The sequence below is a fragment of the Hypomesus nipponensis genome, chromosome 27, assembly GCF_054491055.1.
Source record: "Hypomesus nipponensis isolate SF chromosome 27, ASM5449105v1, whole genome shotgun sequence".
Lineage (NCBI taxonomy): Eukaryota > Metazoa > Chordata > Actinopteri > Osmeriformes > Osmeridae > Hypomesus > Hypomesus nipponensis.
The window spans coordinates 7,223,578-7,248,282 of record NC_140387.1 but is presented as its reverse complement, the minus strand read 5'-3'; the positions used below and the strand labels follow the sequence as shown (position 1 = coordinate 7,248,282).

The 24,705-nt window shown below is 49.7% G+C and overlaps 1 protein-coding gene across 1 annotated transcript; it reads left to right on the top strand.

The window, feature by feature from the left end:
• The first annotated feature begins 797 nt into the window (after positions 1-797).
• shroom3 (shroom family member 3) lies at positions 798-24,111 on the top strand. The gene is made up of 12 exons (XM_084693983.1): positions 798-3,201; positions 9,150-9,281; positions 11,447-13,420; positions 13,678-14,956; positions 16,610-16,686; positions 17,079-17,413; positions 17,459-17,528; positions 17,601-17,912; positions 18,085-18,489; positions 19,870-19,969; positions 20,241-20,525; positions 22,569-24,111. The coding sequence occupies exons 1-12, from the start codon at positions 3,059-3,061 to the stop codon at positions 22,905-22,907; spliced, it is 5,451 nt and encodes a 1,816-aa protein (XP_084550109.1). The 5' UTR covers positions 798-3,058; the 3' UTR covers positions 22,908-24,111.
• The last annotated feature ends 594 nt before the right edge of the window (positions 24,112-24,705 follow it).

Sequence of the window (24,705 nt, the reverse complement as noted above, 5' to 3'; positions counted from 1 at the left end):
TGTCCTAGAATTGGCCGAGGGGGTCCTGTGAAAGCCTCGCAGACAGATGGACAGAGAGTGAGCGGGCATGCAGGAAGTTTGCTCTGTCTGTTCTCAAACTAAATATGTTTGCTGATTCAATCCTGGATGATGCTTTCCTGGACCGCCGCCCGTAAAGGAACGCTGTTGAACGATAATGGATTCTGGATTAGTTTTTGCATTCCGCCAACGAGTAAATCTGGTTTGAGTTTAAAAAGCCTTTCCCCACCGCATCGTGCACTTGAAATATGTGCGTGCGGATATTAATGAGTAATGTATTCAAAGCGCATTCCTGCTAGTTAGCACATCACATGTTTCGTGAAACTATTTGTTTGTGTATTATCAATTTGCAATTTATTTAGGGTAGTCCCAAATGTGTCAAATAACGAGGTGTTAAAAGATACGATCAAAATGTTACATATATGACTACACACCCGTTTTTGTTTGTGGAGGTAACGTAATTTTGTTAATGTTTTGCCAATGGTTCGTGTGGTGGTAGCTATAGCTACTCATTGCAGACTGTATACTTAACAATTAAACATTTATTGGTGACGCAACATTCCAGCAGCCTGTTGGACGAAGGCCTAGATGACTTGACCTGTTGTTTAAAGCAAGGTTAGGATGCTGAACTTTTACCAGCACTTTTCAGGATATGGTTGCTTGTCAAGAAGCAAGGTAAATGTCAAGATGGACCGCATGCCTCCTGGGCCATTACCATCTGCCTCTTTGTGTTACCGCAGTTGTATGAAATCAGGTGCACACTCGGGCAATGTGACATCACAAAGTTGTCTGAGGGGACATGCACATGCGGGGTTGTGTGGGGGTTGTGTGGTTACTCTGGCGACCCAACATGCGTGTGTTGTGTGTTGGGGAGGGGGGTTGACGTGTGGAATGCGAGGGCTATGTCTGAGGAGTTCAATTGGCCAACCCCCTCAGACACCCCCTCCTCCAACCACATTGTTCCATCTCTAATTATGTAAATATCCCAGGTCATGATAGACAGAGTAGCAGCTGAAGCTAGCAAACAAGGCCAACCCTTTATTTATTCATTTTATATTACAGTTGAGGAACACTGATAATGTCTGTCGGTCATTAGCTAACCCAGTTTACGTGGCAGGCATCCACGTGGGAGCAGTGACTATGTTCTTAGGCAAGATGGGGGTGATAGAGGCAGGCTGAGGTGGCAGGAGTCTGATGTGGGTGAGGCAGGGTGAGGTTTTTTATTTCTATCTTGACTTTGCCACTGCCGCATTCTCCAATTTGTCAGATTGACACACCTTTGGTAACTGATGTAAAGGAGGGGAAGGAGGGAGAGTAAAAATGAAAGGGAGTTAGAGTAAACATGCTTTCAGCTCTCTCACTCTCGTTCTCTGTTTTGTCATAAGGAGGAGGAGAATACAGAAGCTAGGGAGCAGGAACACTGTGTCAACAGCACATACCTTGATCGCCATACAGTCTGCCTGACAGAGACAGACAGACAGACAGACATTTAGCCAATGGGTAAATTCACATTTGCATAGTCTTGTCTATCTGTTGGTCCGCGTAGAGAAAGACTGTTGCTTTGTTGAGGATTCGTAAGGGCCACCTCACATCAGGCCCTTGCTGGCAGAGATGGACTCAAACGCCTGTTTAGCCCTGTTAGAATTCAACTTCTCATTTCAGTCCATCAAAATGTCCCATGATCCAACACACGTTACGTCCACAGCCATGATGTCAGTTGATGCTAAAGAGTAAAGCTTTGTGTTTAGTGTTAGGTGATTGGAAATGATTGTTCCAGGTGCGTACAGTTGTGGGAGTCGACATTGGTAGCATAGATAAACAACACTGTAGAGAGGGATCAAGCTCCAGTGCCACTGGGCACAGTCAAATCTATAGCCATAGGATTATATTTATGTTAGTTTGTCGTGGTGAAAGCCCCCAGTCTCATAATGGAGCTTTTACAGGAGCAGAGTGGGGGAGCCCAGATTTGGGTTTTAATAAACACAATATCCTGCAAATCAGCGTGTTCCTTTTAAAACTCCTCAAGGGATTATGACGAGATCAGTGGCTGAAATATCGTACATTTCTGAGTGTCCGATTTGGGGCCGACTTCTCTGGAACAATGGTGTGCGTCAGACGGCAGAGGAAGTGGAGTTTAAATGAACCCAAGCCGAAACCATAACCATGGAACTGAGAGAAGCTTTACATTTTTCTTCTTCCTGGGGGTGAAATATCCCAGTATTCGTGGGAGAACATTTTAATTTGTATCTTTAGGACATGAGTTTTGATTAGAAAAGGCCCAAGAAGGCCTGTGTGAATGACGGTGTTTAAAGTTCACTCTCGTGTCATGTGGTTCGTAACTGAGACTGCCAGGTGGCTCATCAGGTTTGTCATCAAGTTGGACTTTGAGGGAAAGATGCAAGATAACACTCATTCCAGCTTCTCACACACGCGTGTGCACACAATTCCAAACACACGCACACTTTTTTAGTTTGTTTCCCAGGCCAGTCTTACAGTCTTGCTGATTAGGGAGATAACATAAGATGTTATTGTGGATGAGTTTCTCTCCATATTTAATGCATACAGTGTTTCCTTTTTCTAGCTGTGTAATACTAGTAGCCTTGGGGCCATTGTGAGAACTGTCTCAAGTGTTCAGTTCGACAGAGTGGGTTTACTGTGTGGTCTACCGGAATGCCAGGTCATTCTGCCGTTTGGTCCTTACATTTTGTTCCCACACTACTTGAACCGAGTGCCAACAAGATTGACAAACTTTGTCAACAGAAAGGTAGTGTGTGGATCTTTTGTGTTGCCCTGGTCAACTTCAGAACCTCCTTCCTCAAACAACTCTGTGGTATGTGACCACATCAACCAGTCACCACAGCAAGACGGAAAACACTCACCTGTAGAGGAGGCAGCTGGTCCAGGGCAGAAAATACCCATAGCGTCATTCTACTCTGGGGGTACTGACAGCAGCTCTGCCTTCGGGTCGGGTTGCCCTGTAGGACAAGGGTTGCATCTTAATGATACGCTTCACTGACTGTACCAGAGCCTAACCGTGTGTATGTGTATGTGTGTGTCCAGGGAGTGCTGCCCTGGCGTCTTTTGTGGAGATCAAACACCCCCACCCCAGGCCTCCTCCAACCCGGAACCCCCCAGGAACAGCAGGCTGTGCTCTGGAGGTGTAAAACTACGCATCAAGAATAGGTGGGTTCTGATCTGTGGCCTTGTCTGGTTTGTCTACAGGATGTATGGGGCCTCTGTATTCCAACTGTCTATCGTAGGCCGGCCCTGCACGTGTTGTTTTGTCTGCATGCGTTTACTCTGTCAGGATCTGTGTCTCAGGGTGTGGCCTGCTGTATCTCTGCAGTGCTCTGAGTCAGACTGCAGGGGGCGTTTTTTTTTTGCGCGCGAGGGGAGAGGGACCACGTCGAAAAGGTCACCGGCGAGGGAAGAACTATATTTACAACTGCGGTGTCAGCCGCGTTTCCTCTTCCCACCGGGAAGCGGACAGGTCCCAGGGATGCTTGTGGACCATTGTGAAGTACCACTTCCTCTTCGTCATATCTCACGCCGTGTGTGGACAGGAAACGAGGGGGAAATGTATATACAGGATGCCGCCGTAGTGACAGGTTTACAGTTGACGGGTTTTGTCCTGGCGTTTGTGGCCACCGAATCTTTCCTGCGTGGCAGAGTGAATAGGATATAGGATAGGGTTACAGGTGATTTCTGCTCTTGAGACCTCCGCCGTGACCCCCAGTCGCTTCCACGCTGCATTAGCTCGCTAAGCTAAAACCCAGATCTAATCTCAGGGAGACAAGTCTGCTGGTCTCAAGCAGGTTACTCACACGGGTGTGGTCTGTGAACCGACGGTGTTACACCCATCTTTGTGAAGAACGTACAGTACTAGCTTCCTCCGCCTCCATCTCCTCCAAGCAGGGAGACTACCCTGCTTCTCCATCTCCTCCTATCCCTGTGGTTTCTTTCATCAAAAGCATCAAAGCAGTCTTTAGGGTTCTGAGCATAGAAAACAAGGCAGAAAGCTACCCGCTCCATACTATAAATACGACACTTTCCACTTCTGGTGCTTCGGGTTGCATCCTAATAAGGCACCGGCTAGAGGAGATGTCAAATGACGCAGCAGAACAACTGTTACTTTTCGTAGGAATGTTAAAAGCTAACAGAACGATTCAACAAACGTATCCCTCCGCCGTCACTCCATAAATACACGGCTGTTATGAAAGGCCACGAAGAGGCATTGTCATGGCGACCGGCTGTAAAAGCTGCTTCGTCATCGTGGCTTTCATCAGTGTGAAGACATGATGGGGGTTTCAAGTCCACAGCCACAAACACACAGCGACAGGGACTAAAACAAAAAGACACGCACACTCATGTTTTGGACCTCGTGTGTGGTTCAGAGCGAGGGTGAAAGACTGGCTTCGATCTGCACGTGCTGGGGCACAGGTAGTCCACTGTGTGGAGGCCTAACCTTGCGTCCGTATGTCAAGTGCTTTTCAAACAAGCAACAGACAGGAACAGCAGGACAGAGCTACAGGGTCTGTCCGAGGTTAGGGATAACATCGGAAGATGTTTGATTTAGCTGTAAAGCATCGCTGTTGTATTTCCGCCTGAGAATGTATTTCTCTTCAAGTTTCACCTTGCTAGACAAACACCCATTGATCAGCAGGGTTTTGTTTTTGGAGGGCTTCCCGACCTAACTCTCACGCAACAGTGTCCCGGGATCTCCACAACCAGTCTTAGGCTTCCTCAAGCATAGAACACAGGAAGGGACTGGGCTGACAGATAGCAGCGGTAGCGCAGTGTTTTAGCCCTGTACCATTTGACAACAATGGTGTCTGCTAAGCACTAAGCTGGTCCCAAGATGTCGCTGCTTCACTGTGGAGCAAGGTGGAGGATTTCTGCATGACTCTGGGGTATGCTGAATTTCTATAACCATTCTGTGGGGTGGTATCAGATGTATCTTAGAGAGGGGGGAGGAGGGGGGTCCTCTGGTAGAGCATGGGGCAGGAAGTGGGCCTTTGGATCCCCAGGGGACTGGGTGGCACACTTAGGAAGACAGAGTCGGTCGAAACGCACATCTTTCCTCTCCAATGTGCTTTCTCTCGCTCCTTGGGCAGTTGTGATTTATTTGAACAAAAGGAACCAGCGTTTCCCGAACCCAAAACCACTCTGATTTATTGGATATCACATACTTTCCAACCCTCCTCACATCTTCCCCTCTCTGTTCCCCTCTCCGTGCCTCTCCTGTTTTCACAGTTTTCTCCATCAGAATGTTGTTGTGATAGAAAACATGGGGCTGCTGTATGATCTTTCTCCAGCCAGAGACCCAGTAGCCGTGCCAGGGGCCTGGATTAGGGTTTTAGTTCCCTAACTGGGGCGGCAGGCGACCTTAACCCTAACCTCCCCCCCTCGTCCCCCCTCCTCCCTCCTCCCTCCACCATCCAAATACCACTCGAATAACTCCAGATGTTGACAGATCAACCTAGACTCAGACGTCCGTCCCTACAACCCCCTCTGCCCCCCCCCCCCACTCATCCTCTGTGGTGAACTGCTCCCCGACTTTGACGCCCCCCCCTCCACGCATACACCCCGTCCGTCTAATCCCCTCTCCAATTTCAGTTTCCTCAGCCATCAAAAGATTAATCCCGGCAAACTGCGTTCCCACAGCGCAGATAAGGTTTCCGTAGAGGGACACACCCTTGTCTGTCTTCCCTCCGATGACAAAAACATGGAGCCCGACAGTGGGGGATGCTGGGAAAGTGGGGGATGCTGGGAAAGTGTCCGCAGCTCTGACAGCGCCTTCCCTGACGCCCCGCCAGACAGAATCCTTGAGGCTAGGGTTTCGGGGATTGCTTCTCCCATGGGAGATCCACAAAGGATCATGGGACACCACGGAAATCTGTCTCTTTGTGGCATGTTGAATTGGGTGTCAGGGCTCCTGAGTAGCTTTGTTCGACACTTCAGTCGGCTTCCTCAGCCGGGGCCAGCTCCTACGGCTAGAGGTGTGTGTGGGAGTGCATACGTGTGTGTTTGCATCAGTGTGTGGGTCTGTAAGTGTGTGTTTGTTTGCATGGACGTGGCATTCTTGCCATTCTCGTGTATTTCTCACAAACGTAGGCCTTTGTGGTCAGGGTACGTCACCCTGTCATCTCCTGCCTTGGCTCCTTCCCAGGTGTCTATTCCCAAGCCAGTGGCCCAGTTGGCTGTACCGCAGAGTAGCTCTCAGGCCCAGGTGGCCCAGGCCAGGAGCTTGCAGACAGCTGTCACCACCAGGCAGAGGAAGCTCAGAGGCACACCCTAATGATGACACACCCTGAGTAATGGCAGATAATAAGCTAATTTGGGTTCCTTGGGGCTCCCTAGCCCGCCTGTCTGGGTAATTGGCCTGGGGTGTGGGGTGGCTCGATGAGAGGGGCCGGAGTCACGTGGCCGAGTGATACAAGTTGGGAAGAGAGGGGGAGCGAAAGGGGGCCATAGAGCATCTCATTGTTCTGTGTGTGTGACCACATGCTATCATGTGTTTTGTATCCCCTCGAAGTGCTCAAATGCTGTTCCGACTGAGAAGGTTCAGTAAGTCAGTCTATCTTTCTCTTGTCTTTCTTTCACCCTGTTTCACACACTTTTCTCTCTCTCTCTCTCTCTCTCTCTCTCTCTCTCTCTCTCTCTCTCTCTCTCTCTCTCTCTCTCTCTCTCTCTCTCTCTCTCTCTATCTCTCTCTCTCTCTCCCTCTTTCTCTTTCCCTCTCTCTATCCCTCTCTTTCTCCCTCCCTCCCTCTCTCTGTCTGTCTGTCTGTCTGTCTCTCTCTCTCTCTCTCTCTCTCTCTCTCTCTCTCACTGTCTCTCTTTGTCTACTGCCTCCCTACAGATCCTCCCTGTTTCCCTCCCTCATTCCATCCTTCCCTCCCTCTTTCTTCTCTGTCTTTCACTAATTCCACCGTGACTTAACCAGTACCCATGTACTCTGCCCGGCAGGATGTTTACTCCATGCTTTATCGCACGTGAGGTAATGACGTTTAATTGCGTGGGCTAATGAGGTTGCTCGACTTCCCCGGCCCTAACCCACCAGCCGGTGCCCGCCCGCCTTCCATTCTCGCTCGGAACCTTGTTGCGGCGTTAGCGTAGCATCGTGAGCAAGGGGGGGGACCATGCTACGGGACTTCTACCGCAGGAAGCTGAGGAGGAAACAGAAGAAGGGGGACCTGGGGAGGTCCGATGGGGCGCTGTGCAAGTCCCCGTCGGAGACCAGCGTCAACGGCCTGGCGACGGGCCTCATCTCCCGGGTGCTCAGGTTCACTGGCAGGTAACCCTGATGTTTCTGAAGATGTAGCGTATAGAGGTGTGCTGCCTGGTTGGGACTTTAGGTTGAAAGTGTAATGAGCTGAGGCTTTCTAGCTTGGGTGGAGCACGAGTGAAGTTGATTGTGTTCTCTGGAACTGCACAAGGTAGTTCTACAGACGGTGGAAATGCGAATGAGGTTGATCTTCGTGTTGGCAATATGTGAAGCCAGTTGAAATGCTTATGTGTGCATATTCTTGTGATTATGTTCTGTGGGGGCATGAGACATTTCATGTTCCTCCGAAGGGGGAGAGATAGCATCTCTTCCTGTTGATCTTCTCAGCTAAGTGCTCTGTTTTCAGGATCAAGAAGATCGTCTTTACTGACAAACATGAAATAAGATGGCTCGTCATGTGGCCTCTGGGGTGGGGGTGCCACAGGACACCAGCCTTGTCCTTTTACTTTGCCATCAGAGGGGAGGAATGTAACAAATGTGACTTGCGGGGGGTCGACTGACTGGAGGAGAATATGTTGTTTTATGAGGTCTCAAAGACAGCTCAGCCACCATTGTCTGGTGTCTTTTCCCTGTCAGGATGTGTGGTGACACCCCTGGGTTGAGTGTTGAGCAGACCAGAGGTCATTCCTGTCAGTGCTTGTATTTGATATACAACCTTCACTGGCTCCCACACACTTGGAGGGTGTTGTGAAACTTTGCTTGTGTTTCCTCTGCTGAGTGTCCAGTTTGTGGTGGGTGTGGAGGAGAGGAGGGTATGATATGATTCAGGAAGAGGGGGTCAGGGTACTGAAATCCTGCAGCTGGACTCTGAAATGGCTGAAGGCCCAGAACCAGGTCCGGAACCAGGCCCAAGAGAACCAGGCCCAAAACCAGAGTAGGACTTGACTTGGATAGTGGCCAGCTATACCCTCTCAGGATGAAACAGAGAAATGTACGTGCCTATGTCTGAAGTTTTGTGGTTTTAATACGTTTCACGTTTGTGTGCGTCTGTTTTTGTGTGTTGTGTTGTTTTCTGGGATATAGACAGTTGAGGTAAGAGTCTGGTGCTGTGTAAAAAACAGCCAGCCAGCTGTAGGCTGTTGAAGTCTGTGATGGGGGGGAGGGATTGGGGGTCGGGGGGAAGTATTGGGAGTTCAACAATGCAGCCACTTCATGTGTTTTAAAAAAAGCAAACTGGCTGATGGTCTCCCAGATTGCAAGAGCCGCATTCACAGGCATCATGAATCAGTGGCATGTTGTCACACAGTCCATGAGGCATTACAATTGGATCTAATGTGACTAACTCAATTCAGATGTGGCTTTTTTTACCCAGTGGATTCCCCGGGGGCTTCTTCCCAGTGTTAAAACCACCAGCCGGAACTCTAAATCTTTGTAATTTATATATTTGGCCATGTGTTCACTTACTGTGTGGATTGTATTTTGATATCCAATGTTATATCTAGGCCTCTCTGGATGACAGTTACTCAATTGGGTCTGTTTAAAGTCCGTTTTCATGCATCCATTTCTTTGCAATATTGCTTGTTGGTATGGAAGGGTTGTGATATTTACCCATAGTGTGAACTAGGAACACAAGGGTTTTTAAAGCTAAAAGATAATTGTCACTTTTTTTGCACATAAGCCACCTTCGCCAGGTCTGCCTGAACGTTTGATAAAGACTGGGCCTTCAACTCACCAAACCAATCAGAATGATTGATGAAGTCACAGTTCCCTTCACAGTGTTCCTGAGATAACAAGCCATTATTCTAGGGCAGAGTTACCCCATGTTTATTAGAGCCCTGGTTAACCCTGTATCAAACCCCCCCCTCTCCCACCCCCCACCGACCCCAACCCCCTCTCCACCCAGACGGAGCGAGCCCACATCCAGACCTCACTCGTGGCACTCCACCAAGCTTGGCGAGGGCCAGACAGAGACCGGCATGACGCAGATCTCCCAGGGCAGCATGGGTGCGCCCTGGCACCAGGCCTATCATTCCAGGTCAGTTACAAATCTCTCTCTCTCTCTCTCTCTCTCTCTCTCTCTCTCTCTCTCTGTCTTTCTTTCTTTCTTTATCTCTCTCTCTCTCCACCTCTCTCTCTCTTTCTGTCTCTGTCTCTCTCTCCCCACCCCTCTCTCTTTGTCTCTCTCTCTTCCCCTCCCCCCTCTCTCTCTCTCTCTCTCTCTCTCTCTCTCTCTCTCTCTCCCCACCCCTCTCTCTCTCCCCACCCCTCTCTCTCTCTCTGTCTCTCTCTCTCTTCTCTCTCTCTCTCTCTCTCTCTCTCTCTCTCTCTCTCTCTTTGTCTCTCTCTCTCTCTCTCTCTCTCTCTCTCCTCCCATGTGTGTAGATGCCAGGAGCTGGACTGCCTGACCCTGACCTTGACTGCACAGAGACACAGAGATCACCTACCACTAGAACATAGCACTTGTCAATATTTGGTCATTTCCTCTCAGCCCAGTTTTATGCAAATTTCGAACGGATGTCCACGCACATCAGAGTCAAAGTGATCAGTCACCGATGCAGTCCTCCACGGAGGGCCATTCCTATTGACACCCTCTCAGCACTGTGGTTCCCATGACGACCCCCCTCCCCCTCCCGTCTGAGTGTATCTCTTGGCCGTCCGATGTCGTGGCATCCTTGGCTGTTCTTCAGAGAGAAAGAGAAAGGGGGAGGGAGGGAGGGAGGGAGGGAAGGGGGGGCACATTGTGGCCCCTTTTCTAGAGTAGGAGCAGTAATTGAGTTCAGCACGGTTGAGGGAGCCACGCCATAAGAGCGATTGTGCTGATCGCAAGCCTGTGACGTCGCAACATTAATTACTGCGGCAGAAATACCAGCAGGCCCCAAACCATCCCCCTAACTACTACACACACACACACTAACACATTGAGGCGTAAACACACACACACACACACACACACTAACATATGGAGGCCCGCACACGCACGCACACACGCACACATACCTCTCTCCACCTCATCTTCTCCCCCACACGCACTGACACACTCCAGTATTAAAACACACACACACTCCCTGCCACCGTCCCTGCTGCACCTACATATCCATACAAGGACAGATGGCCCAGGGCCCTGCTGGCCCAGCAGTCCCGCCTGTGTTGTCAGACTTTCAGAAGGAGAGATGGGGCTGGCAGGCAGACAGACAGGAAGACAGGCGGGAAGACAGGCAGGAAGACAGGCTGGAAGACAGGCAGGAAGACAAGCAGGAAGACAGGCAGGAAGACAGGCTGGAAGACAGGCAGGAAGACAGGCTGGAAGACAGGCTGGCAGGCAGACAGGAAGACAGGCAGGCAGGAAGACAGGTAGGAAGACAGGCAGGAAGACAGGCAGACAAACAGTAAGGAAGACAGGAAGGAAGACAGACAGACAGACAGGCAGGAAGACAGGCAGACAGACAGACAGACAGCCAGGCAGACAGGCAGGAAGACAGGCAGACAGACAGACAGACAGACAGACAGACAGACAGACAGACAGGCAGACAGGCAGACAGGCTGCCAGGCAGGACGGACTTTAGTCATGTGCACTTCCTACCAATGTACAAAGTTGGCTTATCATGAAACAGAACTCATGTCGGCACCCTTGGTATGTAAAGTTTCCCAATTGAATGGTAGTCCCCTATTATTTTATAATGGTTTCATAGACTAACTTTGACATACTGTAGATGTTCTCACTGGCGGCTTTGTTTTATGGTGCTGGTTTATGGTCCAGCAGTCATTGGACTATCATTGAACCTATCAATCGATCTCTTCGAAGTGAGATGTGAGATGTGAAAATTGTTTGCTTTTGAAGTGAAGTCTTTGTTTCCAGATTCTTGTTTAAAACTGATCGTGGAACTTCCTGTGAATTGTCTTTCAAGGTCCTAACAACCTGTGAAGACGAAATTGTAAACCTTCAGCAAACACCATTGCTTTCTCAGCAAACAAAACCATTACCTCATCAAATGGTTAAATATTATAGATTTTTATCTACTTCTTTGGTTAAAGTCTATTTCCCATAGTGACAGTGCCCATTTCTGTTCAACTTGTCCCTGATACCAGCAGTGTACTGCCTTGCTTTGTAATGACAACATGTACACATGAGTGTGTTTGCTCTGTGTCCAATTGGAGCAAGATTGGCTCGCTGATGTTCTTTCCTCTGCCGTGCGCCCACAGCACATCCACCACAGATTTGTCCAGCTACGAGACGGGTTACCTGAGGAAGAGTCCCGACCAGTACAGCTCAAGAGGCAGTATGGAGAGTCTGGACCACCCCCACCCGGCCTACAGCTCCTGCCACCAGCTCTCCACCTCCAAGTCGTCCAACAGCATCGACCACCTGCACAGCAAACGGGACTCAGCCTACAGCTCCTTCTCCACCAGCTCCAGCATTCCAGAGTACCTGGCGGCGGCCCCTTCCTTCAGCAAGGAGCGCTCCTACTCCATGGAGACGGTGCCGCAGAGGGGCGGGGCCGGCGCCGGGGGCGGAGCCGAGGGCATGCAGCAGGCGGACATCCGCTACGTGCGCACCGTCTACGACCCCCAGCAGGGCGTGTCCCAGGAGCACGAGGTCAGCTCCGCCTCCGCCGCGTTGCTGCGCAACAGCGAAGCCAGAGGAGGGGGCGGAGCATCCCGAGCCAACCACCGGGGCAGCAGCAGTAGCAGCGGCAGCAGCGGCGGCAGTAGCGCGGGCGGGGGTAACCCCACCTCCAACCGCCACAGCGTGGGGCCCATCTGGGGCCAGGCCTCCAGCCGTAGCTCCTACGAGAGCCTGAAGGGGGCGCCGGCCCCGCCCACGCGCAGCGACAGCTACGCAGCCATAAGGAATCACGAGAGGCCCAACTCGTGGTCCAGCCTGGAGCAGGCAAGGTCCCAGAGGGCCCTGCAGAAGGGCTCCTGGCACCACTCCAGCGGCTCCGTGGCTTCTGGGAAGGGCTCGTACGGAGCCGAGGGCCAGCTCCACACCGTCATCGAGAAGAGCCCCGAAAGCAGCCCCACCACCAAGCCCAAACAGGGGGGCTTCCCTTCCCAGCCCCCCGTCCCGTCCGGCCGCTTCATGCTGCCCATGGGAATCTACCCCGTGCCCCTGCCCGAGCCCCACTTTGCCCAGATGCCCACCTCGTGTCCCAGCTCCAGTAGTGTGTACCCGGCTCTGGCCAAGGAGAGAGGGCAGCACCCTCAGGGGCCGCTGGGGGTTAGCGTGGACGAGGTGGCTCTGGAGAACGGATACCAAAGCATCCCTCCTCCCCCTTACTCCCACTCCCACTCCGCCTCCAGCCAGCTGCACGACTTCCCCCAGCCCAGACCTCCGGCCCAGCAAGCCCTTGACGAGTCCCAGACCAAGGGCGCTGTCTACAGGTCTCACTTGAGGCCAGGAGGGGCAGACAGCCAGACGCCATTCCCTAGACAGAACCACGAAGGTCCAGCACAAGGCCAGGGCTACAGGCCCTGCTCTGCCCAGTCCATAGGCCAGGAGAGGAGGGACCCCTATACCCCTGTCCAGCCCAGGGCAGAGAAGCCCAGGTACTGCCAGAGCCCACAGAAGCTGGAGCCCCACGTTTACGCCAGGGAGGAAGCCCAGCTCAGACACCCCGTTCCTCCCAGTGCCCACCCAGAGCCGGCGCCCATGCCCGGCAGCAGGGTGGCTCAGGGGCAGGTGGCTCAGGCCCCCCGAGGTGGGGGCAGCGGCGGCGGCGGCGGCGGCGTCCCCCCCGTCCAGGACAGCGCCCACCTCCGACACCCCAGCGACTCGGGCGCCTTCCAGCAGCCGAAGGAGCACCCTCTGACCCGTCTTGAGAACGCCCTGGCGGAAGTGCAGCGCTGTGCCAGCTCCGAGAGCTCCAGCAGCCAGGCCGCCCGGAGCCTCTCCGTCCTGGAAAAGGTCAACCGCTTCGAGCGTCGCGAGCAGGGCAAGCAGCGCAGCCACAGCGCCAGCCACAGCAACCTGGGGCCCCAGAGGTTGACCCAGCCCCACGAGCGCCACAGGAGTGCCCTCTCTAGCACGGAGGACCTGCGGCTCATGCTGGAGAGGAGCAACAGCCCCGGCGGCGCCTACAGATCACTCAGCTCCAGCTCGTACGCGTCCGGCATCGCCGCCCAGGAGGATCATGTGACCCAGCGGCGAGGGAGCACCGACCAACCCCAGCACAGGTACACGAAAGCGCCCCGAGAGATATGTCTTGTTTGCCGTTTTTTCCTAAATGTATTTTCCACCTGTGTTTTTCAGCTTTGAGGCAAAAGTGAGATTTCAAATTGCATTTACATTTATTCATTTAGCAGACGCTTTTATCCAAAGCGACTTCCAAGAGAGAGCTTTACAAAGTTCATAGGTCACTGATCATAACAAGAACACTGCGGTTCAAATACCATTTTATTTCTGGTTGTCATTTGATCTGTGTCGTTCGCAGGAGCATTCCGGATGTGGGTTTAGCACTGCAGAGGAGCAAGAGCACTTTCCAGCTGGGGGGGGATGAGAACATCCAGGGGGCGGAGCTGCCATGGAGGGAGGAGTTCCCCTGGAGGGAGGGGCTTCAGGACCTCCTCGGTTCCATCCACGACACGTCCTACAACCGCTCGTATCGGGACACCCTCAAAGACGCCCAGTCCAAGGTGCTCCGCTCCACTTCCTTCAGACGCAGGGACCTCAATGTCTCTGTCTCATCCAGCAACCACCCCCCACCGGTTCCCGCCAAGCAATTATCCCTGGAGAGGAGAGGCCCCAAGACCAGCCCTAAGCCTGCCGTCTCAGTCCCGCCCCTACTCCTGGCCCAAACCCACACCACATCCCCAGTGCAAGGGCCGGCCACCTCCCCTCACACCCCCAAAGAGAGGCACGCGGTCAGCCCGGAGGTGAGGGGCATCAGTCCCCCACAGCTCCCCAGCATCCCGCCGGTAGGCCCCCCCTCCAGGATCGGGGGCCGCAAACGGCTCACCATGGAGCAGAAGAAGCGCTCCTACTCCGAGCCGGAGAACATGCACGAGGTGGGCCTATCGGACGCGGAGAGCTCCGCCTCCTCCCGGAAAGGGGACGCGCAGCACTTCCTGTTCTCGGAGACCAGCGTGGCCGACCGCCGGAGGATGTTTGAGATGGCGGCCAGTCGTAGCGTGGACCCCCAAGTCGGCGCGTCGAGGCCGGACCTACGGCAGCTGCAGCAGGACGCTCTGGCCGACTACGTGCAGAGGAAGAGAGGCTGGCGACCGGAGGGACGCCACCATCGCCCCCGGAGCGCCTACCTCCAGCCCGGGGCCTCCTCTGCTGCTGCCGACACCCGGAGCCTGTCCTCCACCTCCAGTCTGATGTCTCTTCAGGAGCCAGATTCAGACAGCTTCTTCGGGGGAGAACGCCTCTGCTCTACCCTGCCCCCTGGCCTGCAGGGATTCTCCTACCCTGGCAGGAGCTCTGTCGGACCACAGGCCCATCCGGACCCCGCCCCCTCTAGACAAAACATCCAAGCCTTAGCCTCTGGCCCGGCCTCAGCTCAAGCACCTGATTCAGGCCAGGCCTTAGGCCCTCTCTGGAGCCTGGGGCTTTCCTTGCAGCACAATGGGCCCTTTGTGCGGTCAGCTCCAGCCCACAGCTCAGGGAAGTCAGCCTCTGCTGAGGACCTGCTGGAAAGCTCCGAGGAGAGACCGGCCCCCCAGCACTACAGATCCCGCTCCTCACCCTCTGTAGAACGTTCCAACCAGGTAACACAGACTCTACTAGTCTGTATTTTCACTCTACACTTGACTTTTCTCTATATATGCCTCTCTCTTTCTCTCGTTTAATGCTCCTTGAAAAACCAAACAGAGCTGGAATGAGCAAATTCCAACTTAGGCCTCATTTATTGTTTACTTTGTAATTTGGTGGGCATAGAACACTGTTGGTGTCATATCAGGTATGTGGTCTGTGGTGTAAGATTGTAAATGAACAGTAAATACAGTGTATGTCCAGAGGGTACCTTCGCGTTGACCCCTGACCCCTGTCAGCGTTTTTGCCTCTACTTAGGGATGGATGGCTGCAGGCAGCCCTCACCCACTGTCCCACAGGAAATACCTAGAATCCTCTGACTTCCTGTGTGGTGCCAGTGAGCCTTCCCCTGGAATCAGGGCGCTGTCAGATCAGAGTGATAAACTTGATGGGACTCAACGGCAGATAACTGTTGCTAGCAGGAAGGGCTGGCGGGGGACAAAACAGGCACTTATCCTCCCCCTCACCGCTCCCTCCCAAGAACAGTTAGAACTCTCACATAAACACTGACATACATAGGAATGCTTGCTCCTGCTCCCTCACCACTCTGGTATGAAGAAACGGTTATTTAGCGAGGGGCTTCCGTTGGAGGTTTTCAAACACCGACGTCTATATAGCCGTGGTATTTATCTCTAAGAAAAGTTTGGTATTTTCAAAGGTGTTTTATTGATGTGGGCAGTGGAATAAGGGAGTCTCTATTCAACATGGACTCTGAGTGAGGTGGTCGTTTCACCTTGGCCCCCGGGGGTTTCCAGAAGGTAGCAGGTGACTTCATCCGATCGAGCACAGGCGACGTCGGCCAACGGCTCCCATGAGAAGAGCAGTCAGCTGACACAGGGGCATAGGGCACTCGGTGATCTCAGTCGGAGAGGTCTTGTGACTGCCTCGCAGGCATTCTCACAGCACATACCAGGAGGGGGAGATAATGCCGGGATTCACGAGCTCTGACGCCAAACCCCAGCCACAATGACCACACCATGGAGGTATTCCAGCCCTAGAGAGATCTCTTAGTGCTGGAGGTAACTTCATGATCATGAAGGGACCGGCGAGGTCATTCTGGCTGGGCATATGAACGTTCCTTCTGTCTGCTGATACATAGCAGTCATAACCTTAATCTCCAATAGGCCTCAAATAGAAGTCAATACCTCTCTGTTAACTTGAACCATCTGCCAACATGTCCCATAGAACAATAAACCCACGTTGAAAAATGTTTTCTTACATTTTGGGTTTTGAAGAGAGATGAAACGTTATAAAAAATATATATATATAAAATAAAATACAAATATATTCGGGGTAGCATAATCTTGTCAACTTTCTCAATATTATATATTTTTTGTATTATTTTTGTGTGTGATTAACTGTGTTAATTGTAAAATATGATTTGCAATCTGAATAATGTCTTGTGTGTATGGTGTGAAATGTGATGTTGTAAATTGTATTATCACATGATAGATTGTCGGACCCCAGGAAGAATAGCTTTCAGCTTATGCTGAAGCTAATGGGGATCCAACTAAAACAAACAAACAAAACAAAATGTTCTGAAACACCAGACCCCCTAGTTCTGATGCCCCACACCCCAGCCCTAATACTCAAGCAATTTTGTGTTCCAGGACGTCCTGTCTGGAGAACTTAAGATGTTTGGGATCTTCTCCACGGAGCCTGGACTGGTCGCTGTCTCAGCCGACAGGTATGTATTGCTCCTCCAGTTCTCCGTCTCTCGTCTTCATCAACACCCTGCATCATCGAGCATTGCTTTCTCCTTTTAGTTACTCCCCGTAGATTCCAGCTTCATCTCTCATTTTTTCCCCGAAACACTTCCTTCATGATGGGAACTCAATTTAGTTTTAGAAAAGAGACTTGACTTTTAAGGCAATATTTCCCTGGTGCCTTCCTTAATAGGTCAGTGGTGGTAGTCGACTTGACATTGCTCCCTGTTGCTCCCTGCTATTTTTGAATTGTGTTGTACAACAGCTCTTTGGAATCGCTGGCCACAAAAACTCCCTGACATAAAAAAAAAAAAGCCAGAAACAAAAATTTCCAAATGCTAAATGTTCAACTCGCTATGTGTGTGCGTCCCAGGACCGCGGAGGGCCAGAGGCAAGGGTCCTTGTCCCAGCAGCGCATGGAGCGCTACATGCTCAACCAGGGCCCGTCTCAGAGCAACACCCCCGTGATAAGGAGGGAGAGGCAGAGGAGCGCCGACCGCCAGCGGGCTCAAAGCGCCTCGGGCCTGGCCGCCTCCGTGGGCCTCCCCTGCCCCTTCTCCCCACCCGGCACCTCCGCCAGCGTGGACTGGCAGGCCAGCGAGAGGCTGAGCCAGGCTAACCTCGATGCGATTGCCTTCCCCTGCTCGCCTCAGGACGGCACCGCCGCCACCAGCCCAGAGAGCCAGAGGGGCGGAGAGTCCAGAAGCAGCACTGCCAACCCGGCAGGCGAACGGCGAGGGGGGTCACGGGGAGATCTGACCAGGCAGATCTCCAGTGACACCAGCACGTCGGAGGAGACGCTGAAGGACTTCTGCCTCGAGGCGCCCGTCCCACCGCCAAAGACCACCCCACCCCCGTCCCCGCCCCCGCCCCCACCTCACAGGACGGGAAGTAGGAGGCCACTCCCTCCCCTCGAGGCCTCCTCCAGGCAACTCGATCAGAACCCTTACGCCCCCCGGAGCCTCCCCTCCCTGCGGATCTCCGAGTCCGGCCTCCGGGCGGCCTCTCCCCCCGCCTTCACGGGCGAAGACTACGACGAGGTGTTCCTCGACGAGCCGCCGCCCCCCTCCCCGCCTCCTCCCCCACCGCCGCTCAGAGAGACTGACCTCACGGAGGACTTCCCCCCGCCGCCACCCGCTGAGATAGCCCCGCCTCCCCCGCCCGTCTGGGAGGAAGAGGCGTGGCGTGAGCGACAGGACAACTTCAGGTATGTCGGATTACGGCTCTCCACGCCGCTTGGGGCTCAGTGTCTGAAAATAAACTGAAGTGGAATCTGTCAGAGAAAGTGTTTTGAAAGGGAAATATACTTGAGATGGAGATTTGAACAGGCGGACATTCCACTCTCCTTCTTTTACTGTTTGTGTGTTTTATCCATGCAGCTCCAAGGACCTCCTGGGTTCAGAGAGAAGTCAGGAGGCAGTGCATTCTCCTCACGTAGCATCCACCCCCCCTTTACCTACCCCTCCGGTGCGCAGTCTCACACCAGAGCCAGAGCCCCAGGCCCCCAACAGCCTCCAGCAGGAGGACCCTAGCACTGCGGCCTGCGAGGCCCAAGAAAGCCTGGGACTGGAGTCCCAGCTGCTGTCCAGGAGAGAGAGGTCTGCTGAGGAGCAGAGAGTGGAGGCCCTGGCCAGGCAACTGGTGTCCAGGGACAGGTCCCTCTCCCCTCTCCTGGATGCCTGGGCGGGGAAGAACACCCTGGACCTGATGGAGGACATCTTCCCCAATCACACGGGCGGGTGGGAGCCATGGCGACGTAGGGGGAGCAGCTGGTTGGAGGACAGGTGAGTGAGGCGGGGCGTGACAAGCTAAGGTGGCATCTGGTTACTGCTGAGGCAATCTGGGAAGTACATGTAGGGTTTTTAGTTTTTGTTACAGAACTGTATGATCAGTCTTAAAATTAGATCAGACGTCAATGCACACACAAAGAGCTTTTGTTGAATCTAATTACATAATGGACCATAATATCACTTGTTGGTTATCTCAACCTCCTATGCCTCTGGTGTTTAGATCATTACAGCAGTGAAGTGGTTTTTATCAAAACTTTGAAATAAACCCAACAAAGCTTCATGTTGTGTTTTAATTGATAATAAGCTCCTACCATTTTTCTATTCATGGTGGATTTTGAATATAAAAGAATTATAATTCGAGGGGGGAAAGATTTCCAAACATCAAAAGTAATCCAATGTTGTCTATTTGGTTTTCTCTGAGTGTGTTTCGATTTTACGATATCAATATGTTGTGTTTGCTACAGAATTATTTTAGAAATACAAACGGGCAGATACACAGAGACATAAAGAGAACCGGTGAGAAATACAAATCTGGCAACATCAGATTATCAGCCTTTGGCAGCATTGCCACCTACTGGCATGATTGAACATAACATGTCACGGTTACGTCTCAATTTTCTTCCACTTTTTAAAGTATTTTAATTATTTATACCTGAAGGTATAAATAGGTGTTTTTATCTTGTCTCGTTGTTATGGTTGTAGGTTGGTTCAGGTGCAGTTCTATGGGCTTATATGAAGCTCTCTGTGACATTGCTTTACCACAGGCCTAAACTAATACAAATGTATAATGTTATAAATATTTCATACTTGATAACATGCTCATATACAAGAAAATTTGAACATAAACCAATTGTATTATGTTTTTCATTCAAATCCAGAGGAGTATTGTGAGTTTGTGTAGTTACTAGGGATACCAAGGAGCCCAAATTGGTGTAGGGGTGTGACAGGTTATAAATCCAGTTGACTAACAGTGGATGATCCACGGTTCTGTTATGTCTTGGGATTAGCCGGAGTGTGATTATGTGTGGCCTGATTCTCCTGTGGAATGCAGTTCTCAGCATTCTGCCTGTCCCACAAAATAGGCCAGTCATGAAACAAAACAAGTCTGTGCACATTCCTGATAGTAGGGTGGTGATTTGTGTTTGCGTGTGAATGTCCGTAAGTATGTGCGCGTGAGTGAAAAATCAATACCTCTGAGTGAGAAACAACTGACGTTCATCCGTAACAAATGGTTTCTTTTCATTCCGCGAGTTCACCCCACCTGTCGTTCAGAATGCGTCTATAACAGGGCGTGCTTTTGTGACTGAAACGTGTTGAGGTCATGAGTTGTGTCTCAGAGATCGACGGGTGTGTCTCATATTTGTGCTCTTACAGGAAACAAGATGGCGGTTGCTCTGCTGGGCAGGTGCCGGTCCCGGAGCGAGAGATGGAGACAGACCTGGATGAGGAGGAGGCAGACCTCAACCAGAAGAAGGTCTGCACCTGTTCTTGTCCACCCTCTCTATCTCCACCTTCCTTCTTCATGACTTTAACATATTTTCTCCAGAGTTTTTGGGAGGGTTTTCAGAAAGACTGAAGCTTTCATCAACTGAAAACTGATTTTCATAAAGTGCAACAGTTTCATTCGGGATAGTGACAATTTGTTGTGGTGCGAAAGACAGAAACACAACCCTAGATGGACAGCCTTTGCTGCTTGTGGTGTCTGGACTTGTAAATGTGCTCATAATGGTTCTCCGGCCCTGTAGGTGGAGCTGTTGCAAGCGCTGGCACTGAGCGTGGCGGTGCTGCGCGGCGAGAGGCAGGAACTGAGCGAGGAGCAAGCGCGGTACCGGATCCTTGGCAGTGACATGGATGCCCTGATCCAGGAGCGCTGCAAGCCCAACCAACGTGACAAGTACCGCATGTTCATCGGTGACCTGGACAAGATAGTCAACCTGCTGCTGTCTCTGTGCGGGCGACTCGCCCGCATCGACAACTCCCTCTCGGCGCTCGATCGACAGGGGGAGAACGAGGACAGCTCGGAGGGGAGGGTGAGGCGCGCGCACAGACGCATACGTGGACACGCACACTCAAACATGCCCCTCTCATACATGACAGACGATTCAGTGAAGAAGAGGCTGTATAGTGAATTCAGTCGCTCTCAGTCAATCAATCTCAATATTTTTGGGTCGTTATCTGGTGAGCTTGTGGTGTCTTGGGTGCACCTTAGCCTCCCCTTACAAAAAAGAAGTATACTTCAAGTTTATTTTGTAAGTATACTTAGTATAAAAAGTATACTATTATCATGTTGCTTAAAGTATACTAGCAGTGTACTTATTTATATACTTTTTAAGTAAACTGAATTGGCCCACTTTTTAGGTCATTTAGTACACTTTAAAGTACACTTATAGTGTATTTCAGTTTTGAATACTGCAAAGTAACCTGTGTAGTGCACTTTCAGTTCATCAAGTATACTTCCTAAAGTACTTAAAAGCACACCTTGGAATACTTTAAAGTAACCTGTGTAGTGCACTTTCAGTTCATGAAGTATACTTCCTAAAGTGCCTCAAAAGTATACTTTGCAATACTTTAAAGTGCACTTTCATTTGATGTAAGTACATCAAGAAGTAAACTTCTAAATGTAATTTTACTTTTATTTACTAATGTATTAAAATGTTTAGGGGCCCCTCAAACACCTCAGATCTCAAGTCACTTGGCGAGAACGGGGACTTCGCAACATTTTGCTGCAGATTCTTAGCTGGAAGAAGCTATTCACTGCGCAAGCATTGATAGTTTGAGAATCCAGCTGTTCTTATAAAATGTAACAGTCATTTAACTCATGGTTACAATGGTAAACCAACACAACAATGACAATTACCACGCAACAAAACACTACATTCTAAGCAGACACATTAAAAACAAAATTCATGAAGTTACATTTATATTTCGAACAAACGGCAAACTTATCAGCAAATTTTAACACTTTACCGCCTTGCATCATGGCTTGACTAGCCAATGAGCCACACTATCTTCATTATTTCACGTTGTTTTTTGTTCTTCAGTCAGTTTGACATTATAACCTTCAAATGCATGATGCAACCCTTCTGTCTGCTTCTTTCTCAAGTAGCTTTTTCATTTTTTTCCCATTAATACTCCAATTAATAATTATTAGTATAAGATTATAGGGCTTCAGAATGTTTTGGCAGTAATTAAGGTTCAAAACCAAAAAAGATTAAATGTGCAATGCATAATATATTTTCATAGATATTAATAATTTGAATTAGATGGATCTAAAAAATGTTACCTAACAATGTTACTTAAAAATTATTTGGACTGTTTTGCTGTATAATAATAGAAAACGTACATCCTACTTACAGAAGAAATGTATACCAGTTTTTAAGCATACTTCTTAAAAGTATATCTAAAGTGAACTGTTTTCGAAGCATACTTAAAAGTACATCAAAAGTGAACTATTTTCTAAGTATACTTTTTACAAAAGTGAACTATTTTCAAAGCATACTTAAAAGTATATCAAAAGTGAACTTTTTTCTAAGCATACTTCTTAAAAGTATATCAAAAGTGGACTAAAAGTGTACTATCCATATTTTTGTATACTTATAGTATACTTTAATATACTTATTTTTTGTAAGGGTCTCCAGTCATGACAGAAGTTTGTGGTTAGGGTTAGTCATAGGGAAGTCAGTCACTTCCTTCCTCAACAGCACTGTGGATAGGGCCCATGTAAACAGGTGTTCCTATCTGTAGATACACAGACATCGGTCGCCGGGTAAGCGTTAGGAGGACATACTTGGATAAACTAGTGTTCACTTCCCAGGTTGTGAGTCATAGGGATGGAAATGTACTGTACTGTGACCTGAAGTTGCTTGTAGATTAAACAGTGGTGTATTATGACATCTTTGGTAAAAGAGTGCCAATTACTGGCTCTATACAATGTAGGCTTCAACACAAGTTTAAATGATGTTATATTGCCACCAACAGAGGGAGCTAGGTATACACAAATGCTCATAGACTGATAGCATTACCATAGCATTCCAGTGCTTACCTCTCCCCATTGTCTGTACACCGTTTCCCAGGAGTCCCTGCAGCAGAAGCGCCAACAGCTGTGCAGTCAGCAAGAGGATGCCCGAGAGTTAAAGGAGAACCTGGACCGCAGAGAGCGTGTGGTTCTGGACATCCTGGGCGGCTACCTGAGCGGGCCACAGCTCCGAGACTACCAGCACTTTGTCCGCATGAAACCGGCCCTCCTGATTCGCCAGCGCCACCTGGACGAGCTCATACGTCAGGGGGAGGAGCAAGTGAAAAGGCTGTCGGAAAGCCTCCCTCCAGAACACCACATCCCCGCTCCATCTAGCACTGCCACCGGCCCTGGCCCCAGCCACACAGTCCGTTCCACCACGGTGACATCACTCTGACCCACTGGTCGCAGTCAGAAAGGGATAGTACTTGACGAGAAAGATACCTCTCCTACATGATTACAAGGCTATTTAGACAAATGTACCTTAGGATAGAGAAGCCTGAAATGAAGGAAGTCGCCTTGTTCACTGTACACAGACGGCAACCACAAAAGGGGAATTGTCTCCACAGGCTGTGGTCCGTGAGTGCTGAATTGCAGATGTGCCTCTATTTATGTATTTACTACTCTTCACATATCTGTTCCCGATTTCACCTCAGCATGAATTTGTCCCAGCAGTGAGTGAAACACGGTTGAAGTGTGTTAATTTTGAGCATATTTCAAGTTTAGAGACTATTAACTGTGCAAGTGTAAAAAAAGGTGTGAGATGTTATTCACCATATACCATTTTAAAGACTACTACTGCCATTTTTTCTACAGCCTAGCACATTTTTTTTTTTGCAGATTGACTACTGATTAGGACCCATTGCTTGATGCAGCAAACTAGCATACTCACTCATTGTTATTCCAGACGGAGCATAAAATATTTCTACTTTCAGCACTAAAAGAATAGCTAAGAAAGCTAAATCATCAACAACATTTATTATTTATGTACCAAGAGAACTGAGTGTACTTTACATGACTGCATGTATTGATCCAACTTCTTAACATTTTGACTATTTAGAGTATAAACACACAAAAAAATGAAATGTTTGAATGTTGGCTTCTTTGAGAGAAGGCAAGGAAACTTTGCCTCAGCCTGATTGGACAGATTGGGGTTGTTGACTGTGCTGTCTCACTAGCACAAAGCAAAACAACAAATCGCTCACATGACCATTTTCTTGCAAGTCAATGAAAACAGACACTTTGAAGCACAAATTACACAAAAATATGTTTATGACTTGCTGTGGTATGGGGTTGAGTTTGTTGTCGTAACAGGCTGATTCCTACACTGTTTTATGCCTACCCCCAAAAAGTATAATTGTATTATTCTGTTGAGAGCACTTTTAAAACATATTTTTCCCAGACAAATATATGGATCACAGGCATATTTGCCTGATGAATTCATCAGTAAAGGGGCAATTATACATACTGGTGTCTGACAATTGTATCTGACTGGTGAATTTCCACTTAACCTGATTCAATATTTGCTTTATGACACTGCGGAGAAGGAGGACCATTATAAAAACAGATCCTCATTTTGCAAAATAAATCTATTTTTTAAAAAGAGCCTTAGTGTAGTTTTGATGTTTTTAAATGTAATCTTAATGATTTCTGAGCAACCGCACAACTCAAGTCGGAATGTACCTTGACCATGATCACAGAATGTGCTTCAACCATTCTACTATTGTCTCTTTATGGTTGATATCTGCAGCACATAATAGGTTCTGTGCTGTTAGGAAATGTACAGATTTCTTTCCACTGAATGTACAATTCAAATGATGCATCTGTTCTCCAATATAAAACAGGTGATACTATTTGCTAATTATTGATACAAACTTGTGAAAAACTGCACAGATTGACTTAGACTTCATACTGCTAGTCTGTGCTAGTTTGTTGCTGCAGTATTGAAGTTGGAAGACCTGTCTAGCATTTTTAAGATGGTAAGTGCTGGTAATGGACCAACTGCTACAAAGTATTACTAAGCAGGCTGGGTGATCGCCTAGTTAATCATTTTTGTGTTATGAGATGTTGATTTGAGTATGGCGACGTAACTTCATGACAAATTCAAGGTCCTTAAATAGATACATTTACACATACTGTAGACTATATAGGAGTGATGGGGAAGTGAGTTCTGACTGGGTTGACTATTCTAACAA

Coding starts and splice junctions, on each gene's coding strand:
- shroom3 (XM_084693983.1), top strand. CDS start 3,059: ATGTGTATGTGTGTGTCCAGGGAGTGCTGCCCTGGCGTCTTTTGTGGA. Junction 13,421..13,677: donor ACCGACCAACCCCAGCACAG/GTACACGAAAGC, acceptor TGTCGTTCGCAG/GAGCATTCCGGATGTGGGTT. Junction 19,970..20,240: donor CAGACCTCAACCAGAAGAAG/GTCTGCACCTGT, acceptor CCGGCCCTGTAG/GTGGAGCTGTTGCAAGCGCT.